Source organism: Rhineura floridana, chromosome 10 (assembly GCF_030035675.1).
Source record: "Rhineura floridana isolate rRhiFlo1 chromosome 10, rRhiFlo1.hap2, whole genome shotgun sequence".
NCBI lineage: Eukaryota > Metazoa > Chordata > Lepidosauria > Squamata > Rhineuridae > Rhineura > Rhineura floridana.
The window spans coordinates 86,885,940-86,910,274 of NC_084489.1; the positions used below are offsets into that span (position 1 = coordinate 86,885,940).

The following is a 24,335-nucleotide window of genomic DNA, read 5'->3' on the forward strand; positions in this document are numbered from 1 at the left end:
TACCCAACTTACTGTTTTTGTCGGGATCCACACAACAGATTCTGTATTTGCCTGTTTTGATTATTAGCTATTTTTAAAAAGAAAATAATAGACATTATTTTTGTCATTTTAAAAAAATGTGGTTTGTAACCAAATTTCCTGTACGATTAAGGCTGGAAAGATTTTAAAATAAATAAATCTCTGTGAGCCAGCTGGACCAGCTGTGGACACAGTAGCAAAACAGACAGCGGTGGCTGCATGCCTGCTTGCCAGGAATAAGAAGGTGAGCTGGCAGGAGGGCCAATCCAGGAATCACTGAGGGCTCCCAGGGAAGGGTTTGGGATGCCAAGAGAGAAGCCAGAGTGGGAGAGGGAGCAAGCAAGCCAGGGGGTCTGAGAAAGAGAATTATGTGGGCTGGAAAGGGGCAAGTCAGTGGAGACAAATGGCTCCAATGTCAGTGGGGCAGTGAATCCATTCCGGGTTTTAGTCTGGATTTAAAACCTGGAACGGATTCACTGCCCCACTGACATCAGAGCCACCGGTCTCCACTGGGGCAAGAGGATCATCCATCTCGTGACCCAAGCAAGGTTTTTATTCTAGTGTTATTTTATTTAAGCAATTTATATATACCGCTTCATATTCCAAAGAAATCTTTGAGTGGTTTACTACTTCATAAAAGTATCACAAATAAACAGAGAAACAATACAGGTTTTTTAAAAAAAATCCACATTTCAAAGCAGGACTGAACGATATCCTCATACAAACTAAATCCACTAACATGAATTGCTTGCAATTGGTTTTATACCTGTAAACCTCTAAGAAGCCACTTTGACAATTAAGCAATGTATTAAGGGTGATATCCTACTCAGAGCTGAGCCATTGAAATGAAGGAACCTAATTTAGTCATGTTAACTTCAGTAGGTCTTCCACTCTGAGTAGGACTAGCATTGAACATCACCTTAATTAATTGACACAACAACAACATATAGGGGCCATAATAACTCGCACAGGGATAGCCAATGTGGTACCCCTCTGGATGTTGCTGGACTCCAACTCCCATCATCCTTGACTATTACCATGCTGGATGAAGCTGATGCGTCTTCCACAGCATCTGGAGGGCACCATGTTGGCTGTCCCTGTCCTAGCGGATCCAAAATGCAGAGATACAGCAGGGTTGACCAGCCTCCCCCAACAAACAGAGAAGCCCTCTCACTTCTGCTGCTATCTTCCCTGCTTACGCTCACCCTAAAAGGTGGGGCAAAATGACAAAACGCCTCCCTGAAGTTTTCCGTTGTCGCCAGGCAGCACCTGCAACAATCCCTCCCCCTTACAATACTCCTTAAAAACAACAAAAGCAAAAAGGTTCCACTTCAGCTTGCCAAGAGAAAAAGAACAGGCAGATGCGCATAAAGTGTGCACCATGCGCTCATTTGCAGGTACAGCTGCAAATTTAGAAATTGTTACTGAAACTGAAACAGAAAGACTGTGACTAGACCGGCTGCATGCTCAGCCTACTCTCTGGGTGCTCCCTTTTGATGGGCAGCTGTAAGCCCCTCCCCCTTGTCTCCTTCCATATGGTTCTTTAACTTTAAGCTGGACGTGGACTGAACAACCCTTCAAAGAGAGGAGTCCTCAGCAGTGCGGGCACCAGACTTGCAAAGAGACGGACTCAACACGGTGGTGACATGGAGTGTGGCTGCACCTGCTGAGAGGAACTGGGGGGGGCTGGGGTTTGGTTTGGTGCACATTTTAATGCAGACCGACCTCATTTGCGGTTCCTGGAACAATACGTGAACCAAAATGGATTGATCCTTCAGTTGTGCTATGCAGTCCTCTGACCCGAAAAGGGGTACAGAAATGCATCAATGAGTGAAAATGTCGTACAGAAAGGCATTATGTTAGGCAAAGCAGCTTGCAAACGTGCGTATATCAGGGGGAATGTCTTGCAAAAATGCATATATTAGGAGAGTGGTTCCCATATTTTTTTCTTCCCATGGAGCACTTGAAAATCGCTGATGGCCTTGGTGGACCGCTTAGGCTGCCATCCAATACATATCTACTCAGAAGTAAGCTCCATTGGGTTCAATGGGACTTACTCCCCAGGTACATGTGTGTTGGATTGCAGCCTTAATGATTTTCCTGCCTTATGTAGCAATTGTCATGCCCTGTGTTAGATGCTGTATGATTTTAACTGTATTTTTACTGCTTCTTTCATATCTTATAGATTGTGGTTTGATGTATGACTATTTGCATTCCGTAGAATTCCAACTGTAATACAACAAAATTCAATGTAAGGAGTAAAAGATGCAATAAAAATACCATTAAAAATCCATATGGATATTTAATGCAGACATGCCATGGACCACCTGCATGAAGCTCACGGACCATCGGTGGCCCACGAACCACAGTTTGGGAACTCCTGTGTTAGAAGTAGGAATGGGTGAGAATTTCAATTCAGTTTGCATTTCAAGCCAAATCTATCAAATTCGCCCTTTTTGAAACGATATGAGAATTGATACATAGCCATCCTTTGAAATTCACATTTATTTGAATTTTGCAGCGCAGTTCACCAACCAAATAATGTTTACAAAAATGCATATATTAGGGGAAAGTGTGCATAAAAATGAAAATATAAGTGAAAATAACACGCAAACATGCATTATATGACAAGAAATGTCTTGCAAATAAGTGTAAGTCGAAACTGCCTACAAAAATGTGTTTATGAGGATAAATTTGCACGAACATGCTGGGGAACTTTCATGAGGATTTTTAAAAATCACAGATTGCTTCAGAAATGTGGGGAACTTAATTTAAAATGGAAAAAAAAGAGAAATTGACAGATTTCTCCATTCCCAATTAGAAGAAATGCACACTAAAATGCTGATGAATATTGGGGAAGACTGAAAAAAGTTGCAAATTGATACAGATAATGTGGCAAACGGAACACTGGAGAAAAATAAAACCAAAAGAAGACCGCCCTCTGATGCCACTTGCAGTCCCTGCTGTCTGAACTCCACATTTTGTGGAACATCTGAAGAAGGAACCCAATGTGTGTCCAGCTCTATGCATGTCGGCTCCTCCGCATGAATGTGCCCTGCATGATCATGGCTCCAGACCACATGGAGGATGTGCAGAGGGCGGGGGCAGAGATAGCAGGGAGGGGAATGTTTGTGTTAGGGGTGGTGGGCATCATCCTGATCCCTCCTTTGTTTCTGAGGGATCTGGGGACCCTAAAGAGGAGGATGAACCCCTAAAATGGGGTAGGGATCCAGATCCAGGTGGCCAGCCAGAACCTGATTCCCCAACCCCTGCGGATTACTTTGCCAGGTGGGTAGGGCTGCCCATCTGTCAGTCATATGATATCACCGTTATTTCAGGGGAAGTGTTCTTTTGCCTTTCCCTGCACAGCTTGTTGTCAGCGGTGGCCAGCTGTTCGGCCTTTACAGCAAACTCCACTATGGGCAGGGATTGTCTGCAGTGCAGAGCTCCCAACTGGGAACTCTGTAATGCCGTCGATTCCAATGGGTCTTGCTGAAAGCAGTGGTCAGCTGACCACCACTGACAACAAGCCCTGCTTTTGGTAGGGATCAACTGCACCATGGAGTTCCCATAGTGCAGCCAATCCCAGCAGGGCTTGCTGTCAGCATTGATCAGCCGATCGGCACTGACAGCGAGCCTTGCTTGTCAAGGAACAGTTGAAAGCACACTTCAAGGCTCCCAATTGTTCCTTTGCAACTAGGTGTTTACAAGCTGGGCCTAATTTGGCGCATGGGCCACAGATTCTGCACCACTGCCCTAAAATGTTCAGATTCGACGTCAGGTCAAATCAAAGAGTGGGCATCTCTGTAGCTCTACATGAGGTCATTTTGGACAGGAACCCACAATTTAAGACACTTTAAACCATTTTCTTTAATCATTGGGGCATGCAGTCTCATTCAGAGAAGCAATTTCCAAGTGATCCACAAACTTCTCCGAATTGGAACAATCTCATTCGCTCACTCTCTGTCTCTGTCTCTGTGTGTATGTCTCTCTCTCTCTGGCAAAATCCCTGCCAGTCCTGATCCTGATGCTTTGAGCAATTGCAAAACAGACCACAATTGCTGTTTCCTATGTTCGACGCATCACCAAAGAGTCCTGACAAAAAAAACCAGCATCAATGCAATGTTTTTCCTCAACATGAGTCCCATAAACAAGGACGAATCTGAGCTGTCCTCTGAGACTAGGGGTTGAATTTCGTGGCTGGGAGATCAGCCAGCCAAATTGAAATACCGAAAACCATTATCATAATTATCCCAGGTACTTCTTCTCGAGGGCTTTGGGCTTTCTGGAGAAGAGGAAGCCAGCGCAACACATTTCACAGACTTTGGACAGAAGCGCCACACTCAGATCCTCAACCCAGCCTTGCTGTTAAAAAACAGAGAATCGATTTTTGAGGGTTTGTTTTTAAAAAAAATTGAAAAAGCATTTTGGCAGGAACAGTGGAGAGGTTTGAAAACCACCGAGGGGAGGGGAAGAGAAGAGAAGAGAAGAGAAACCACTTAGAGCTCCAGATGTCATTGTGACGGCAAGCTACGTGCTGGAGTGTGTAAAGCCCCAAGAACATTTGCTTCTTCGAAGCCTGAGTTAGAAAAGAGCATTCAGCTGTCTGCTGTAATGCCCTTGCCCAAAGGCAGAAGTAGCAAACCACCTGTGGATTTGCAGATCCTCACAAGAGGAGGAGGTGTGCAACTCAGTCCTAGAGTTAGCGTAGTGAAGCCGCCTTTGAGGAAGGGCCATAGCTCAGTGGCAGAGCATCCCCAATGGCTTCTCCAGGTTAGGGCTCGGAGAATCTCCTGCCTGCAACCCTGGACAGCCACTGCCAGTCAGTGTAGACAGTACTGAGCCAGATGGATCAATGGTCTCACTCGGTATAAGGCACCTTCCTAAATTCCTAAGAGACCAAACAGTAAAAATCATGTTGGTCCAGATTCTAATTTTCCTTCGGTCACACACTCTCTAGGCTGAGCCATCCAAGGCTGGGCCCTGCAGGCCTCACACTCAGGGGGAGATCAAACAAAATGGGGATCCCCCATATCCCTGGACGGAGACCAGGGTTGGCTGCCCGGGTCAGCAATCACACTGCTTAGATTTCAAAGCGCAAGGGGCGGGGAGAACAGGGCGGGAAGAAATGCCTACTTTGTTGTTGTTATGTGCCTTCAAGTCGATCATGACTTATGGCGACCCTATGAATCAGCGACCCCCAAGAGCATCTGTTGTGAACCACCCTGTTCAGATCTTGTAAGTTCAGGTCTGTGGCTTCCTTGATGGAATCAACCCATCTCTTGTTTGGCCTTCCTCTTTTTCTACTCCCTTCTGTTTTTCCCACCAGTATTGTCTTTTCTAGTGAATCATGTCTTCTCATTATGTATCCAAAGTATGATAACCTCAGTTTCATCATTTTAGCTTCTAGTGATAGTTCTGGTTTAATTTGTTCTAACACCCAATTATTTGTCTTTTTCACAATCCATGGTATGCGCACCACATTTCAAACCAGTTGATTTTCCTCTTCTCCACCTTTTTCACTGTCCAACTTTCACATCCATACATAGAGATTGGGAATACCATGGTCTGAATGATCCTGACTTTAGCGTTCAGTGATACATCTTTGCATTTGAGGACCTTTTCTAGTTCTCTCATAGGTACCTTCCCCAGTCCCAGCCTTCTTCTGATTTCTTGACTATTGTCTCCCTTTTGGTTAATGACTCTGCCAAGGTATTGATAATTCTTGACAAGTTCAATGTCCTCATTGTCACCTTTAAAGTTACATAAATCTCCTGTTGTCGATACTTCAGTCTTCTTGACATTCAGCTGTAGTCCTGCTTTTGTGATTTGCTCTTTAACTTTCAACAGCATTTGTTTCAAATCATTAGGGTTTCTGCTAAGAGTATGGTATTGTCTGCATATCTTAAATTATTGATATTTCTCCCTCCAATTTTCACAGCTCCTTCATCTTGGTCCAATCCTGCTTTCCGTATGATATGTTCTGCATATAGATTAAACAAACAGGGTGATAAAATACACCCCAGTCTCACACCCTTTCCAACTGGGAACCAATCAATTTCTCCATATTCTGTCCTTACAGTGGCCTCTTGTCCAGAGTATAGGTTGCGCATCAGGACAATCAGATGCTGTGGCACCCCCATTTCTTTTAAAGCATTCAGTAGTTTTTTGTGATCTACACAATCAAAGGCTTTGCTGTAATCTGTAAACCACAGGGTAAATTTCTTCTGAAATGCCTTGGTCCGTTTCATTATTCAACGTATGTTTGCGATATGATCCCTGGTACCTCTTCCCTTTTTAAATCCAGCTTGGACGTCTGGCATTTCTCGCTCCATATATGACAAGAGCCTTTGTTGTAGAATCTTGAGCATTACTTTACTTGCATGGGATATTAAGGCAATAGTTTGATAATTACTGCATTCCCTGGGATTCCCTTTCTTTGGAATTGGGATATATATTGAACTATTCCAGTCTGTGGGTCATTCTTTAGTTTTCCATGTTTGTTGACAAATTTTTGTCAAAATTTGGACAGATTCAGTCTCAGTCACTTGTAGCAACTCTATTGGTATGCCATTTATTCCTGGTGATTTGTTTCTTCCAAGTATTTTAAGAGCAGCTTTCACCTCATATTCTAAAATTTCTGGTTCTTCATCATACGGTTCCTCCATGAATGAATCTGTCACCCTTGCATCTCTTTTATAGAGTTCTTCAGTGTATTGCTTCCATCTTCCTTTTATTTCATTTCAGTCAGTCAGTGTGTTCTCCTGTTGGTTATTCAACATCCCTAATCTTGATTTAAATTTCCCTTTAATTTCTCTTATATTTTGGATAGGGCTCTTGTTCTGCCTTTTTGTTGTCCTCTTCTATTTCTATACAATAACTATTGTAATAGTTCTCTTTGTCCCTATGTACTAGTTGCTGTATTATTGCATTTAGGGTTCTGACCGTGTTTCTATCTCCTCTTGCTTTGCTTTCCTTCTCTCTTGAACCATTTAAAGAGTTTTGTCAGTCATCCACTGAGGTCTTTCTCTCTTTTTACTTAGAGGTATTAAGAACATAAGAACATAAGAAGAGCCTGCTGGATCAGGCCAGTGGCCCATCTAGTCCAGCATCCTGTTCTCACAGTGGCCAACCAGGTGCCTGGGGGAAGCCCGCAAGCAGGACCCGAGTGCAAGAACACTCTCCCCTCCTGAGGCTTCCGGCAACTGGTTTTCAGAAGCATGCTGCCTCTGACTAGAGTGGCACAGCACAGCCATCACGGCTAGTAGCCATTGATAGCCCTGTCCTCCATGAATTTGTCTAATCTTCTTTTAAAGCCATCCAAGCTGGTGGCCATTACTGCATCTTGTGGGAGCAAATTCCATAGTTTAACTATCCGCTGAGTAAAGAAGTACTTCCTTTTGTCTGTCCTGAATCTTCCAACATTCAGCTTCTTTGAATGTCCATGAGTTCTAGTATTATGAGAGAGGGAGAAGAACTTTTCTCTATCCACTTTCTCAATGCCATGCATAATTTTATACACTTCTATCATGTCTCCTCTGACCCGCCTTTTCTCTAAACTAAAAAGCCCCAAATGCTGCAACCTTTCCTCGTAAGGGAGTCGCTCCATCTTTTGTCTTTTTGCATTCTTCCCTGATAATGTCTGTGACTTCACTCCATAGTTCTTCTGGTTCTCTGTCAACTAAGTTTAAAGCCTCAAACCTGTTCCTTATTTGATCTTTATATTTTTTCTGGGATGTTATTTGAATTGTATTTTGGCATTATGATTGCTTTGTTGTTCTTCTTTAGCTTTACTCTGATTTTCGATATTAGCAGTTCATGATCTGTACTGCAGTCTGCTCCTGGTCTTGTTTTTGCAGAAAGTATGGAACTTCTCCATCTTCTGCTATCAACTATATAATCAATTTGATTCCTATATTGACCATTTGGTGATGTCCACGTGTACAGTCATCTTTTCGGTAGCTCAAAAAATGTGTTTGCAAGAAACAAATTATTGGCTTCACAGAATTCAATAAGTCTCCTGCTTCATTTCTATCTCCTAAGCCCCATTTCGCCACAATTCCTAGTTCTTCTCTGTTCCCTGCTTTTGCATTCCAGTCCCCCATGATTATCAGCACATATAGTTTTGGTGTGTGATCCATTTCTTCCTACTTATTTCCTTCCATTTATGAAATGCTTTCACAACCACTTCATGTTTAAAAACAATTTTAAAATCCAAAGCGGGGAGGCAGGGAAACCAATCTCCCCTTCAAAGCCTTGATGGAAAAGGGAGGTCTTTAATGCTGAAAAGATAACAGAGGTGCACCTGCTTGGTGTGTTAGAGCAAAGAGTTCCAAAAGGGAGGTGCCACCATGCTAAATGGCCAATCCCTGCATTGTACAGAAAGGACCTCCTGATGAGATATTATCTGCAGGACACAGATGATGATGCTGTAGTCGTTGTTGTAGCATTTAAAAATCCAGGCATATGGCCAAGGGCTGGTTCCAGTTTTCTGAGAGCGCTTGGGCACAAGCTGTCAGTGGACCCCTTGTCCTCTTACTTTCCTCCTCAAACCACACTCCTCCTCCCTCTTGGCCCCACCCCATGACAGCCAACGTGGCATAGCGGTTAAAGTGCTGGCAGTGGCAGCCGCTGGCTCCTTGTCAGTGGGGCAGTGGAATCTGCTCCGGATTTAGTCCAAACTTCCAAGGAGCTGTCCAAGCCATTTTGACACTGACATGGAGCCACCAGCCACCACTGAGTGTTGGGCCGAGACCCAGGAGGCCTGGGTTCGAATCCCCACAAAGCCATGAAGCTCCCTGAGTGACCTTGGGCCAGTCTCCGTCTCTCAGCCTAACCTGCTTCACAGGGATGTTGTGAAGATTAAAAGGGGAGGAGTGTAACTATGGAGCTCCTTGGATGAAAGGTGGGGGATAAATAAATAAATAAAACAAATCTTGGCCAATAAGGCAACCCCCTTTTTGCCAGAGAAAAACAAAACAGCATTTTGAACTTTTGAAATGATGAGCGCCATTTCTTCATCACTGAGTGAATACACCACTCCTGCTCATTAAAATTAACATTTGGATCTCTCTACTATGATCTCATTTCACACTTCCTTTTATGGAAATAAAAACATTTTTGTACAGGCAAAGTACGTAAATAAATCAGATTTGATACCATAGCAACATCCATAAGCTGGGTCTGCCTGCAGGGCTGGGCTGGGGCCAGTGAGGGGCCCCTCTGAGCTCCTGGACCCTCAGCCAGTGCCCCACCTGACCTGCTGCTGGAGCCGGACCTGCACATGTCTCCAAGCAATAGCAAGCAACACTATCTGCTGCCATTTTGAAAAGGGAGAGGAGAGAAAGTTGGAAGGGAACCCTACTACCCTTCAGCTCCATGTCTAAATCAGCAGTGGGGGGGGGGCAACCTGGCCAGCAACCCGAGCCCTGGAAGAGAGTGGGGCTGCTATGGAAGCTGGTGGGCGCAGTTGCTAGTAAAGTGGTGGGGTGCAGGAGAAACTGGTGGGAAAGAGAGAGAGCGGCCAGAGCAGAGTTGTGGCCAGACGGCACCATACTCAGGCACTTCTCAAACCTGGTTACCCTCCTGCAGTTTAGGCCAAGCGTCTCAGTCAAAGCACATGCTTTGCAGGTGCAGAATGTTGCCAGTTCTTGGCATCTCCAACAAAAATCAGGGCAGGTTGAACAGCTGCAGCTTGATGGGGGACGTGCTTCTTTGAGAGAGGATGGAATCAACCAGAGGGGGCGGGAAGGGGGCCTGCCTTATGTAACCAAATATGTTTATATCTTGTGGCCTCCACCTGCTCTTTTGTTTATGGGCTGTGCCGTCTGGATCTCTTTAACGCCTGGCATGCTTACATTTGTCTGGCAGTGCTGCAGGGCTTGGCTCCTCAATGTGATTGAGCAACTTGTTGCCTGTGAAGGACTGCGCTGCCCTCCCAGAGGCTGCTACGGCGTCCAGACCACCAGCGCTGACAGTAAGGATCCCTCCCTCTTGTTGCCAGAGAGGAACGGTTGAAGGGCCGTAGCTCCAAGGTAGAGCGCCTGCTTTACTTGCAGAAGGGCCCTGGTTCAATCCCTAGCAACTCTGCCAATCAGTGTGTTGTTGTTGTTATGTGCCTCCAAGTCGATTACAACTTATGGCGACCCTATGAATCAGTGACCTCCAAGAGCACCTGTCATGAACCACCCTGTTCAGATCTTGTAAGTTCAGGTCTGTGGCTTCCTTGATGGAATCAATCCATCTTTTGCTTGGTCTTCCTCTTTTTCTACCCATTTCTGTTTTCTCCAGCATTATTGTCTTTTCTAGTGCATCCTGTCTTCTCATGATGTGTCCAAAGTATGAGAACCTCAGTTTCATCATTTTAGCTTCTAGTGACAGTTCTGGTTTAGTTTGTCCTAACACTCAAGCCAGTCAGTATAAACACAGCTCAATTAAGACCAGTGTCGACTCGGTATAAATCAGCTTCCTACGTTTCTATAGGGGAAGAACAGAGCCCTCATTGGCCCCTGGTTCAGTCTTTCGCATCTCCTTGCCCGAAACCCTGGAGAGTCGCGGCTGATCAGTGTCAACACCATTGAACTGGATAGACCAGTGGGCTGACTTGGTGTAAGGCAGAGTTCTACGTTCCAGGTTCCTGCAGAGACACCCTGTGGAAATGCAATCTCCAGCCTGTCTCAAGCAAGCAGGATGCCCTTCTGCAGAACTGGGAGGGCGAGAAACCAGGCGCATGGCATCCTACTACATCACCAAGTGTCGCTGGTTGTTTGGGGGTTTAGCTAGGATTTCAATTTTATTTATTATTTCAATTTATATACCGCCCTTAGCAGAATAGCTCTCAGGGCGGTGAACAAACAAGATAAAATACAATATATCATAGTAAAAAATCACAAAAACATGTACAAACAAACAACAGAAAGCACAACAAAAATGAAATACAACACAAATTAAGAAGGATACATGTTAAAAGTAGAAAGATTAAGAAAATTAAAAGATTAAAATGCCTGGGAGCATAAAAAGGTCTTTACCTGGCGCCGGAAAGATAGAAGTGTAGGCGCCAGGCGTACCTCTTCGGGGAGGCTGTTCCACAACTCAGGGGCCACCACAGAAAAGGCCCTAGATCTAGTAACCACCCTCCGGGCTTCCCGATGAGCTGGTACCCGGAGGAGGGCCTTAGATTCTGAACGAAGTGAACGGGTAGGTTCATAGCGAGAGAGGCGTTCCACAAGGTATTGAGGTCCCACGCCGTGTAAGGTTTATAGGTCAAAAACAGCACCTTGAATCTCGCCCGGAAGCAAATAGGGAGCCAGTGCAGACGCGCCAGAATAGGTGTTATATGCAAAGACCGACTGGTCCTCGTCAATAGTCTGGCAGCCGCGTTCTGCACCAGCTGAAGCTTCCGAACTGTCTTCAAGGGCAGCCCTACGTAGAGCGCATTACAGTAATGTTGTTGATGGAGGGAAAGGGCCATCTGGAAGGTAAAATTCCTGGAGGCAGACAGGGCGATTTAAAGGGATGGGCTGGGGGGGGGGAGGCTCCTATTTTTAACCCTGCTGGTATTTCCAAGGCGGCAGGGAAGAGATGTACATTCGGAAACCACCAGGCTCAGCTGTTGTCTTGCACTATATTTACTGGGGTGGCTATTAAAAGGGCCCCACTGTTTCATCATGGCATAGCCCAGTTTGGCAACTAGCATGAACAAAGAAATTGTTGCAGAAGCTGGAGATTGCAAAATGACAGAAACGCAAAAGTGCATTTGTTCATTTAGTGATAAATTCCTAAATTCCTGCCTTTGTACACCAGTGCAGCGGATGACAAAAACAAGCTTCCCAAGGCTTTTCAAAAACCTATGGATTTCATAAAGGTGACCAAATGATAACAACAGATTAGAGCCAGTGTGGTGTAGTGGTTAAGGTGTTGGACTCCGACCTGGAAGACCAGGGTTTGAATCCCCACACAGCCATGAAGCTCACTGGGGGACCTTGGGCCAGTCACTGCCTCTCAGCCTCAGAGGGAGGCAACGGTAAACCCCCTCTGAATACCGCTTACCATGAAAACCCTATTCAGAGGGTCACCATAAGTCAGGATCGACTTGAAGGCAGGCCATTTCTGTTTCCATTTATTTGTATGTTTAAGTGCGTGCAGGAAAATCTATTTTACATATGATGTACCCCTCTTCCTCTCAGTGAATGTATGATTTGTTGTTCAAAGAAAATAAATAAATAAATAAATAAATGGGCCCCACTGCCAGTACTGAAAGATGTTCAGGAGAGGACTGCTTAATGAGAAGCTTAGAATAGCATGGAGGGCTGCAGATACCAGCGGTGTTGTATATCTATAAATGTGCAGACATCCATGCCCAGGCGTCTAAATTCACTTCCCATTTTGCTGAAAAATGTAAATTCGGAGGAACTGTAGTATAATGGATAGAGTGTTGGGCTAGGGCAAAAGGGACCCAGGGGTTCACTCCTTTGCTTAGTTCCTCACTATACTTCAGCATAACCTACCTTACAATGTTGTTGTGAGCAATAGCTGCTGCCTACTGGGACTGGTAAGGTGGACGGCACAGAGGCCAAAAGTAGGCTGAGCCAACAAACTAGGGTGGCCTGGGGAGATTCCTGTTACTAGGGCTGCACTGAATTTTTGTGAAGGCTGATTTTCATTGCAAAAGTTGGGGTTGATGGGGCAGAACTTATGCGGAAAGACGAACCACTTCTTAAAGGGGGGTGACTTTTTTAACTGACACTTTCCCTCCCCTTTTCTTGGCAATCTCGCTTTGCAAAACGGAGGGAAAATGGGTCAATGTATCACTCCGGGGATCACCCCCGTTAGAGTGAGGAGGTCCCCACTTGGATCCCCAGCAGGGCTGGGAAAGATCCTGCTCTGAAACCCTAGAGAGCTGCTGCCAGTCAGTGTAGACAATAATAAGCTATGTGGACCAGCGCTCTGACTTTTCAGAAGGTCGCTTCTTATGCTCTTGTAGGGAAAAGGCCGTAGGTCCGTGGCAGAGCAGCTGCTCTGCATGCAGAAGGTCTCAGGTTCAGTTCCTGGAAGCTCCAGGTAGGGCTCAGAATGTCTCCTGTGCAGGGGTGTCATCGTCCAAGGTCTCAGGGGGGTCTTAGACCCCTTACTTTTTTGGGAGCATTCTCTCCAGCATTCTGTGAGCCAGTCAGCATGGAAGGGTGTAATAGCAAGTGAGAAAAGTCATCTAACACGCTTTCTTATCCTTTCCTGCTGATTGGAGTGACTGGAGGTGAGTCAGCCACTGAGAAGACTCTTCCCAGTAGCTAACACTTCCCTCTTTCATGCTGATTGACTCCTAGGGACGTCTCCAAGGACCTCGTTCTCAACCCAGCAGCAAAATGGGGGGAGAGGTTGTGACTATAATGAAGGTGCCCTACACTTCTGAATTTGTGACTATGCTGCTGCCCCTGTGTGAAACCCTAGAGGGCCACTGCCAGTCAGTGTAAACAATACTGATCTGGCTCAGTATAAGGTAGCTTGCAGTGTTCCTATGTTCCTCCTTTTAAAAGAGGCCAACACTTGCATCCGCTCTCCAGTGGGCACTCCAAAAGTTCTCTCATACGGGGGGGGGGGTTTCGCAGAGGTTGGAAGGTTCATGAAACACCTCCCCCCCCCTCCATTTGAGCTTCCCTCTGGTCACATCTAGACAGAGAAGTTGTGTCTCTTTTTGTTGCCTGCCTACAGCTCAGCACAAGGTAAAGGGTGACCAGGTGCAAGATCAGGCACAGACCCTCTCTTAATTCTCGTTATTCATAATTAGCCTTTAGAGGCTGTCAACCGATTAAAGAATTTTGAGTTGCTTGTGCACCTGCCCTTTAACTGATTAATTAAATCAACTGAATTGAAATACATTTGCATATGACCCAATCCTTTATATAGGTGCCTTTTGGAAATGTCGTGGGGGGTATAATTAACTTTCAGTTCCATAAAGTAACTACTCTTTGTGATTCTTCTGTTGACTAAAATTCAATCACCTCCTGCTTTTACTTGCTAATTTCTTTGTTTTTTTATGGTTCCACTGTACTTCTGAGAGTGCATGTTGGAAGCCACCCTGGTAATCCTCACAAAGGATTTTATAGATATGTAGGTAGGTAGGTAGGTAGGTAGGTAGGTAACCCCTAAAGTGGTACAACCAGTGGTATAGTGGAGAGGAATGATGGAGCAACAGAGTAATTAATGGACCCTCCTTGCTCTGATAAATGAATTAGATGACAACAATGCTTTCAAGATTAACTATTGTTTGTGACAGATTAGCATACCATAGAGGAAATCAGAGAAGGAGGAAAATAATCAAGCAGAGACTGGATACATCTTCCCTTTTCTTTTACGAGGTTCCCAATTCACGCTAGCCACTCAAATGGCAACACTTCTTTGCAAGAAGGCTTGCATTTCTAATTAAAAGCTAAAGGTTGCTGGTGAAAGATCTTATGTTGAAGTTCAATATATTTTAAAGGTTGGGCCTGTGGAGGCGGAAACAACACTAAGGTGTTCCATGGAGCCTTCTCTCAGGAAACATTACATAGAATTGCAGGTGTGAAACATGACTGATCAGGGATGTGAACCTAGTTCTCCCCAGTCAAAGTACGACGTGCGACCCATGACACCACCCTTTGCCAGCTCACAATCTATGACTGTCAGCAGATCCTAATAAATTAGATACTGTGCTGTGTATTGATGCTCTTTGGGGGTGTATATTGCATATGCATGTGTGTGGACAGATCCACATTGCTGCCGGCATTTTTTGGACTCACATTTGGAGTATGGCTATTATGATGAGCTCCTGCGCTTCCGACTTTACCACGGCACCACTGCTCAGTCATGATTTTACCTATACTTATGGGAAAGGGCCATAGCTCCATGGTGCAGCATCTGTTTTGCATGCAGAAGGTCCTAGCGCCTGTCCTTGCCATGTCCAGCTAGAGCTGGAAATATCCCCTCAGTAGAAGGCGGCTTCCTACATTCCTATGAACCGTGCAATGAGCCGTTTACCCAGATGCAACGTGATCCCGCATCTCTTTCCACTTGCATTATTTCTGTCAACTTTGGGCTAAGCAGACATATCTACACTCTCTCTGCCGGCCCTCCCCAACTTGGTGCCTTCCAGATGTTTTGTACTACAACTCGCGTCAACCCCAGGGGCCCAACGGGAGTTATGAGGCCGATGAGAGTTCTAGGCCCAGACCTCTGCACTGCCTAGACTAGAAACCGAAGCCTTTTTTCGTAATAAGGAAAGGCTAACCCTGTTTAAAACAGTAAGTTGTTTTAATAGTTCCCACGGAGGCTGGTGGCTCCAGTGTCAGACAGGCAGTGAATCTGCTTTGGGCCTTAGTCTGAACTTTCAAGGAGCTGCTGAAAGCACCTTGGAATAGTTCCTGGAAAGGTTGGATTAAAACCCAGAACAGATTCCTTCCCCACTGACATCGAAGCCACCAGCCACCCCTGAATAGTTCTCTCCAGGAAAACACGGAAATTGGGCTCCTTTGGGAGGAAGACTGGGATATAAATTCAATAAACGACAACTCCTTTTCAGTGTGGGGAAAGACCTGAAAATAAAATGCCTGCCTATTTTTAAAATCCAGCCCATCAGCACCATGGCTTCCCCTCCCATTCTATAGCCACCTACCTGTCGAGATTCACATATCCACTTTTGCACAAAGGCTGTAAGTCCTCCCTCCCCGGTGGTTCTTGTGTAGATTGGAAATCTATCCCAGTTCTCCCTTTTTTTGCTTCCACCCTTCAAAATATCCCACCTTCCTACTGTGTTGGGCATGCCATTCCCCGTGATTCAGACTTTCAGAGGTGTGACCCAGCTAGGGATGGATAAATCCAGGACTGGTCCCAGAGGACGACCAGATTGGGCCTTGGCTAAGGGCCAGGGCCCCTCCTTACTGTGGGTGAGTAGCGCTCCCTTTTGCAATCCACAGCAGTGTCGGCTTCGGACCCTGCCTCAGATCTCAGAGAGAGAGATCCCAGGCACCCCGTCCCCACTACCACGCAGGCCCACAACACCCACCTGCATGCCCCACCTACCTCTCCCTTGAAGTAAATACTGACTGCGCGGCAGGCGCAAGCTTGCCATCAACCAAGATGGTGGCCAAGGTTTCCTAAGGGACTGATGCCCCTGCTGCCATCTTGGTTGATGGCAGGTATGCGCTCGTGTAGCATGCATGCATACCATCAAGCAAGATGGCAGCAGAGGCATCAGCCCCTTAGGGAAGCCTCGGCCACCACCTTGGTTGATGGCAGGCATGTGTGCACAGTGCGGGCAGCATTCATTTCAGGGGAAAGGTAGGTAGGTGGGGTGTGGGTGCTGGGGCCCAGGGCAGGCTGGTGCCCAAGGGCCCCAGCATGCCTGGCCCCGGCCCTGGGTAAATCTGTCCATTTCTGTTTCTTTCAGTTTCTCATTTTTTATCCAATCTTAAGTTCACTTCCCAATATTTCCACATCAATTTGTTTTGTTTTTTTAAAAAGTCCTCATGAAAATTCATCAGCATTTATTCTCCTGACACACATATTTTTGTATGCAATTTCCCCTAATTTACACATTTTTGCAAATCAGTTTCCCCCAACAGACTGTGTTTTGTTCATTTTAGCTTGCACTTTTGTTTTAATGGATAATATTTTCATATTGTACATATTGTGTATGCCGCTTAGAGAATTTTCAAGCATTGAGCAGTTCAGACACGCTTTTAAATAACAGGGTGCAATCAATGTCTATAATTGTATAATTGCAATGTTAAGTAAAGTTCCTTTGTTGCACCTGCTGGTCTCCCACTTCCTTATTTATAAGGAATAATAACTTTCTGCTGCCAGAAAGATGACAGTGATCTTAACCTCGCTTGCTCCATCTTCTTGCAGGTCAATGAGGACGATGTTTTGACGAAGGAGGAGCAGATTTTCCTGCTAATGCAAGCCCAGGCTGAGTGCAAACGGCATTTGACAACAAATGAACCCCCACTGCAAGGTGAGCAAGTCTCTCCCCCACCAGTGGTGGCTCCTAGTTTTAGGCTGAACTTTCAAGCAGCTGTTCAAGATGCATCAGCACCTTGGCCAGCTCCTTGAAACTTCATACTAAAACCTGGAGCAGATTCCACTGTTCCACTGACATGGAGCCAAAAGCTGCCACTCCTCCCACTCCAGACTACGCTGGCCACCAGGCTTCACAACAAGACCAAACTGAGCTGATTTGGGATGCCTAATTTTCATTTCGCTATCGCTTGCATTAAATTTGCTATCGCTTGCATTGAATTCCCAGAATGGTTTAGCAGTCAGTCCCTCTTCTCAGGGAATTCTGGGAATTGTAGCTCTCTGAGAGGAATAAGACTCTCAACAACTCTCAACACACTTTAAACAAACTACAATTCCCAGGATTCTTTGGGAGAAGCCATGACTGTTTAAAATGGTATGATGCGGCTTTAAATGTATAATGCAGATGGGCCAATGTAAAGTTCCCCTGAATCATTGTGATTTAAAAATCCCCTTGGTATTTGACAGTGTTTGGGGTCAAAAAAGTAGCCAGGTCCAGCACCAAAGGGCGGCCAGGTTGGGCCCTGGTGAGGGCCCCTGCAGCCCAGAGGGGCCCCTGAAGGGCCCCTCCTTAGGGTGTGGGGGTAGCGCTCCCCTTCCACGATCCCCATGATGTCCGCCCGCTGCACCTACCTCTCCTCCCTTTCTGTGCGCGCAGCTAGTATCCACCAAGATTGCAGCAGGGCTGATGACCCTACTGTCATATTGATTGATGGCAGGCATGTGCATGCATGCAGCGTAGCACACATGCATGCCATCGACGAAGATGGCAGTGGGGGTATCAGCCCCTTAGAGAAGCCTCCACCACCATCTTGGTTGATGGCAGTGACCCGCCTGCCCAGTGCGCAGGGCATTCACAGAAAGAGAGAAGAGGTAGGTGGAGCAGTCCTGCACGGTCTGTAGGGGGGGCTGGGAGCAGGGGGCCTGGGGCAGGCTGGCATCCAAGGGCCTAGTCACGCCTGGCTCCAGCCCTGAAAGTAGCCCATAACTTTCTCGCTGTTGATGCATGTAAAGTGACCCGACAGGTAACAGACTTGTCTAAATCACCCAGCGAGCATCACATCTGAAACCATCTGATTGACCTTCTGGAAAATTTTGGAATGGAATGGAAAAAGGAATCTTGCATAAAGGGCAATCCAAGATACAATGCCCACTGTCTGGCCTGACATTGTTGACCTGAACCACATGGACAAAGACATTTATTGGCTTGTTAAAGAATTTACCGGTCAGATATGCAGTGGCCATCACTTGGAGGGGAAAAAAATTGATCGATCGATCAATTTGATTTGATTTTGTTCAAAAATGCAATTTCATTAAAGGAAAAAGAAAGGAAAAAGAAAATGAAAGAAACCAAAACTGAAAGAAAAGAAAACCTGTCAACACTTAAACATCAATGCATACATTTTCATTTACACATATAACTCAATATATGCCATCCAAATGACCAAATATGTGCAATTTAAAATGTAAGCTGAGTAAACACATGTCTAACGGGGGGGGGAGAGAGAGAGTTAATTCCCAGGGAAAAGCAGCCCTTTTATTAATTTTAATATACCAGTATCAGAATTTTCAGAGACCATTTGGGCATCCTCAGCAAAAATTACATCATGGATTTTATGGTCAGAAATATCCCGAGATGATTGCTCCCACCATTTAAAGATTTATTTTTTAAAAAAAAACACAGGTGTTTGGCAGACAATAACTTGATCACAATTTTATGAGTGGATAACTTGCAAAAATAGCCTCCGTAAGCACATCTGTTCTTCATGAGCATAGGGAAACCTGTATCATTAATCCTTAGTTAGTATACAGTTTCTTCTGTCTGTTCCCTCCCTCCTTCCTGGGGACACTGCACACAAGCAATCCTACCGGGATTGTCCCCTGGAGTACACAGAGAATATCCTGAAAAATTTGGAATCGTGAGTGGTTCAGATTGCCAACTTTTTTTACGGCCCCTCAGTCTCATGTGTTTCATAGCTACAGATGTTAGCAGGTGACCATGCCTGTCTCTGCACCGTGACAAAACCTGATCTGCACATTTCTACAGATAAGATGCTGCAAATGGCAGGAGAGCAGGCCTAGACTTGATCAGTTGGCCGCACCAGAAGAGTGACTTTCTCCTCCCCCAAGACAGAGTCATTAATCTGAAGTATTTAGGGGGGCAATGGTGTGTTGGTGTGTGGCACCATATACAGAAATAACCAGGCCCCTACTTCCACCAAGGGCTGGTTCAATGTCTCACATTTATTTTCTATTTCAAGCTTCTTTTAATTGGTGCCGGATGCAGGCAGACAGCGACTATGTCTGTGTGTGTTAGTTTGCAAAGGGTGTGGATGACTGTGTGTGACAAACTCTCAGTCCCTTGTCAATTTTGCAGCTGCTCTTTATTGAAACCATCCAGGACCCTTTAAGCCACCCAGCACGCTTTGCCCTGTTGCATCCTAGCTATGGAGGGCTCTGGCCTCAGCCTTGAAGGAGCCTGGCTCTCCTTGTTATGCAAACTTCCTTTCTAAAAACAAAAGTTCTGGTGTGTTTTTCTCCTTACTTCAGGACTCCTGCTCTGCAAAATCCCACCCACCCAAACCGCATCCTCAGCGGATCTTCCTTAAGTCTACACATTGGCCAATTAACACCTCATTGAGGCCCACTACTAACTAACCAAGGAGGCTCTTCCTGTACTTTTGACCTCAGAATAGAGCTACAGCAGACACAACAGTGCCTACATGGGGGAAATGGCGCTGTACAACCCACAATTGGCAATCTTTCCTCGAGTAGACATGATGGTCTACTACTGCTAAATTAGAAAGAGGCTAGGCAAAGATAAGCAGGGCGAATGCCTTGATTCCTGAGCAGGTGGATAGTTCAGAATAGCAGTGCTTGCCAGATCTGCTTGCAAGACCATAGGTTTGAGCTATCTAGTAGGTCTGATTAAGTCAACCAGTTCAAATTAACTTGTGGCACACTTGGCAGAGCTCAGATCACAGGGCAAGTTAGATGCTTGCAAGACCTTAGATTGGAGCTATCCAGCAGGTTTGATTTAGTGAAAATGGACTGACTTCAAGTCGATCCCGACTTATGGCGACCCTATGAATAGGGTTTCCATGGTAAGTGGTATTCAGATATGGTTTACCATTGCCTCCCTCTGAGGCTAGTCCTTCCCAGCTGGCTAGGGCCTGCTCAGTTTGCCACAGCCGCACAAGCCAGCCCCTTCCTTGTCCACAACTGGCAACTGGGCTCCTTGGGACTCTGCAGCTTGCCCACGGCTGCACAGGTGGCAGGGCACGTAACCCCTGAGGCACTCCCTGTGGGGTGATCTTTAGCTGGCCCTTGACACCCAGGAGACACGAGCGAGGATTTGAACCACAGACTCTGGACTCCCAGCCAGGCTCTCCTCCCCACTGTGCTATACCAGCTGTCTGATTAAGTCAACCAGTTCTAATTAACTTGCAGCACACTTGGCAGAGCTCAGATCACAGGGCAAGTTAGATGCTTGCATAACCTTAGATTGGAGCTATCCAGTGGAATTGATTTAGTAAACGTGTGCTAATGAGCTTGCTGCAAGGTTTGCAGAGCTTGGATGGCAACTGAGCTGCTTGCAAGACCCAGGATATCCCCCAGGTCTAGTTTAGTAAAGGTGTTCCAATTAGCTTGCCACAAAGTTTTCAGAGCTCAGATCCCAGGGCAACTGAGCTGCAAGGCGTTTCAAGTTGGAACAACTCAGTTCAGCTCTTGGGGGGAGGGATTCCCACTTAATGCCCATAACGAAGGTGAACAATGACTGGAACCCAAGCAATGCTGAGAGAGGGATTTGCAAAGGGACAGGGAGAGGGAGAAAGTATTCATAAAACTGGATGTCTCTCTGACCACCCTCCCAAACTTGTAAGCTCTGGATTTGGGGGTCTGTGCCCTGTTAGCCTGAATGAGTGAGATGCTACAGATGGATAATTAAAAGAATATACAGACCACAAGAATGTTAAGAAGTGGTTTTGGAGTGCTTTGTCATTTCAAAAAACGCAGTCCAATGCTTGTTATTAACACAACCAAGGCACTTCTGCACATGTGTGAGAACAGCAGTTGCATAAGACCTTGAAACCAAAGGACTCCTTGAGGATGTTTGAGTAAACACAGGGAATGAGTCCCACTCATGTAAGTTTAGTCTCCTGAAAACAGCTCTCCCCACTTCTAGAAACCAGCAGCAACCAATGCTCCAATTTCCCTAACTGGCCTACCCTACGGGCTTTGACTTTTAAAAAAGACCTTATAAGGACCACTGAGATCATGCATATCGGGGTTGGGGAACCTGTGGCCCTCCAGGCATCATTAGACTCCAAACTCCCAGCAGCCCGCATGGCCACAGGTCAGGGATGAAGGGAATTGGAGGCCACCAACATCTAGAGGGCCACAGGCTCCTCAGCCCTGCATCAGTTGGCCATTCCCTAGTTTCTTCCAAAGCTATGCATGGCATGAAGGAAATGGATGGAGAAAAGTTTTTCTACATCTCTCACCTCACTAGAACTCATGATAGAGCAGGACAGGCAAAATAAAGCCCTTCTTCATAGCACAGTGGGGAGGAGAGCCTGGCTGGGAGTCCAGAGTCTGTGAGTTCAAATCCCCGCTCATGTCTCCTGGGTGTCAAGGGCCAGCTAAAGATCATCCCCACAGGGAGTGGCTCAGGGATTACATGCCCTGCCCCCTGTGCAGCCGTGGGCAAGCGGCATAGTCCCAAGGAGCCCAATTGCCCCCCAGCTGGCAGTCGCGGACAAGGAAGGGGCTGGCTTGTGCAGCTGTGGCAAGCTGAGCAGGCCCTAGCCAGCTGGGGAGGACTAGCCTCAGAGGGAGGCAATGGAAAAACCCCTCTGGATACCCCTTACCATGAAATCCCTATTCATAGGGTTGCCATAATTTGGGATCAACTTGAAGGCAGTCCATTTCCATTTTTTTCACACAGCATGCAGTTCAGCTGTGGGATTTGCTCCCATAGGAGACCCCTGATGGCCCCTGACCTGGAAGGCTTTAAAAGAGGATTAGACAAATTAATGGAGGCTAAAGCTATCATTGGCTACTAGCCACAATGGCTATGTTCCCCCTCCCCTGTCAGAGGCAGCATGCTGAGAATCCCAAGTGGGGAGATGCTCTTGTGCTCATGTCCTGCTTGCAGGCTTCCCATTGGGGCATCTGGTTGGCCACTGTGAGAACAGGATGCTGGACTAGATGAGCCACTGGCTCTTCTTATGATCTTATTTTTTTCCCATCTAGTCATAAAAATAAAAACACTTGTGATCATACATACCATACACCCCAATAATCCTGGGAACGCTACAGTTCTCAGCATCCTTAACAAACTACAGTTCCCAGAATTCCTGGTTAGGATGTGCTTTCAATGTATGGTGTGTATACAGCCCATGTCGTATCATAAAGTTCATAAAAGGGTTCTCCAGGTAGGACAAGAATCTCAGGTAGAGTTGTCCCAAATATCCACCAGCATTGTTTTGGGGCTAGATACTAGCAATTTTGGTAGGTTTGCCCCATCTTACCCCATGAAAAGCACTTAGCTTTTGAAAATATTTGCCCTTTAAAAAAAATTTTTCCACACCATTGCTTGCCTTGACTGCTCCTGCTACTTGACAACTTGTTTTTCCCCTTCGTGGCTTAACAATGACAACATAACTCTAGATGATGCCACAACATGCCATCTCTGCTATCTTTTCGCCGCCTTTTGAAGACTTTCCTCTTTCAACAAGCCTTTTAAGTTGAGAGCTTATCCCAGTCTGCATCTGTGTCAGAATTGTTGAATATGTTTTTTAATAATGTTTTTAACCCTTTTTTAAGGTTGTTTTTTAAAAAATGTTTTTAATGCTCTTTTGTTTTAATGCATTTTAAGATCTGTTTTTATTTTATTTATTTATTTATTTAATTTCATTTATAAACCGCCCATAGCCAATGGCTCCCTGGGCAGTGTACAACATACAATAATACAATAAATGAACAAAATCACAGATAAAAATACAAATTCATAATAAAACTAAATGATATTAACATAGCTAAAACATTAAAACAGTAAAATACATAGAAATATATTAAAATGCCTGGGAGAATAGGAAGGTTTTAGCCTGGCGCCAAAAGGATAGCAGCATAGGCGCCAGGCGTACCTCCTCGGGGAGACTGTTCCACAATTCGGGGGCAACCACCGAAAAGGCCCTAGATCTTGTCATTACCCTCCGAGCCTCTCGGTGAGACGGTACTCAGAGGAGGGCCTTAGATGTCGAATGAAGTCTACGGGTAGGTTCATAGCGGGAGAGATGTTCCATCAGATATTGCGGGCCCACACCGTGTAAGGCTTTATAGGTCAATACCAGCACCTTGAATCTGGCCCGGAAACAAATCGGCAACCAGTGCAAACGGGCCAGAACAGGTGTAATATGTGAGGACCGAGTGGTCCTCGTCAGTAGTCTGGCTGCTGCGTTTTGCACTAGCTGCAGCTTCCGAACCGTCTTCAAGGGCAGCCCCACGTAGAGTGCATTACAGTAATCCAATCTAGAGGTCACTAGAGCATGAACAACTGAGGCGAGGTCGTCACCGCCAAGACAGGGGCATAGTTGGGCTACCAAACGAAGATGGTAAAACGCATTCCGAGCCACCGAGGCTACCTGAGCCTCGAGTGACAAGGAAGGGTCGAAAAGAACCCCCAGACTATGAACCTGTTCCTTCAGGGGGAGTGTAACCCCATCCAGAACAGGATGAACATCCTCCATCTGAGCGGAAAAGGCACTCACCAACAGCGTCTCAGTCTTGTCTGGATTGAGTTTCAGTTTATTAGCTCCCATCCAGTCCATTATCGCGGCCAGGCAATGGTTCAGCACATCAACAGCCTCACCTGAAGCAGATGAAAAGGAGTAATAGAGTTGCGTGTCATCAGCATACTGATGGCAACGTACTCCAAAACTCCGGATGACCGCACCCAGAGGCTTCATGTAGATGTTGAAAAGCATGGGGGACAGAACCGATCCCTGAAGGACTCCACAATGGAGAGTCCAGGGTATCGAGCAATGTTCCCCAAGCACTACCTTCTGGAGACGATCTGCCAAGTAGGAGCGGAGCCACTGCCAAGCAGTACCCCCAACTCCCAACTCCGCGAGTCTCTCCAGAAGGATACCATGGTCGATGGTATCAAAAGCAGCTGAGAGATCAAGGAGAATCAACAGAGTTACACTCCCCCTGTCCCTCTCCCAACAAAGGTCATCGTACAGGGCGACCAAGGCTGTTTCTGT

General features: G+C 46.0%; 1 protein-coding gene across 1 annotated transcript in view; it reads left to right on the forward strand.

Annotated features, from left to right (window-relative positions):
- PTH1R (parathyroid hormone 1 receptor) overlaps positions 1-24,335 on the forward strand; it is a 162,207-nt gene that overhangs the window by 77,788 nt on the left and 60,084 nt on the right. Inside the window, exon 2 of the mRNA XM_061586051.1 lies at positions 16,900-17,005. Within this exon, the coding sequence (XP_061442035.1) occupies positions 16,900-17,005 (106 nt within the window). The remainder of the gene's footprint in view (positions 1-16,899; positions 17,006-24,335) is intronic.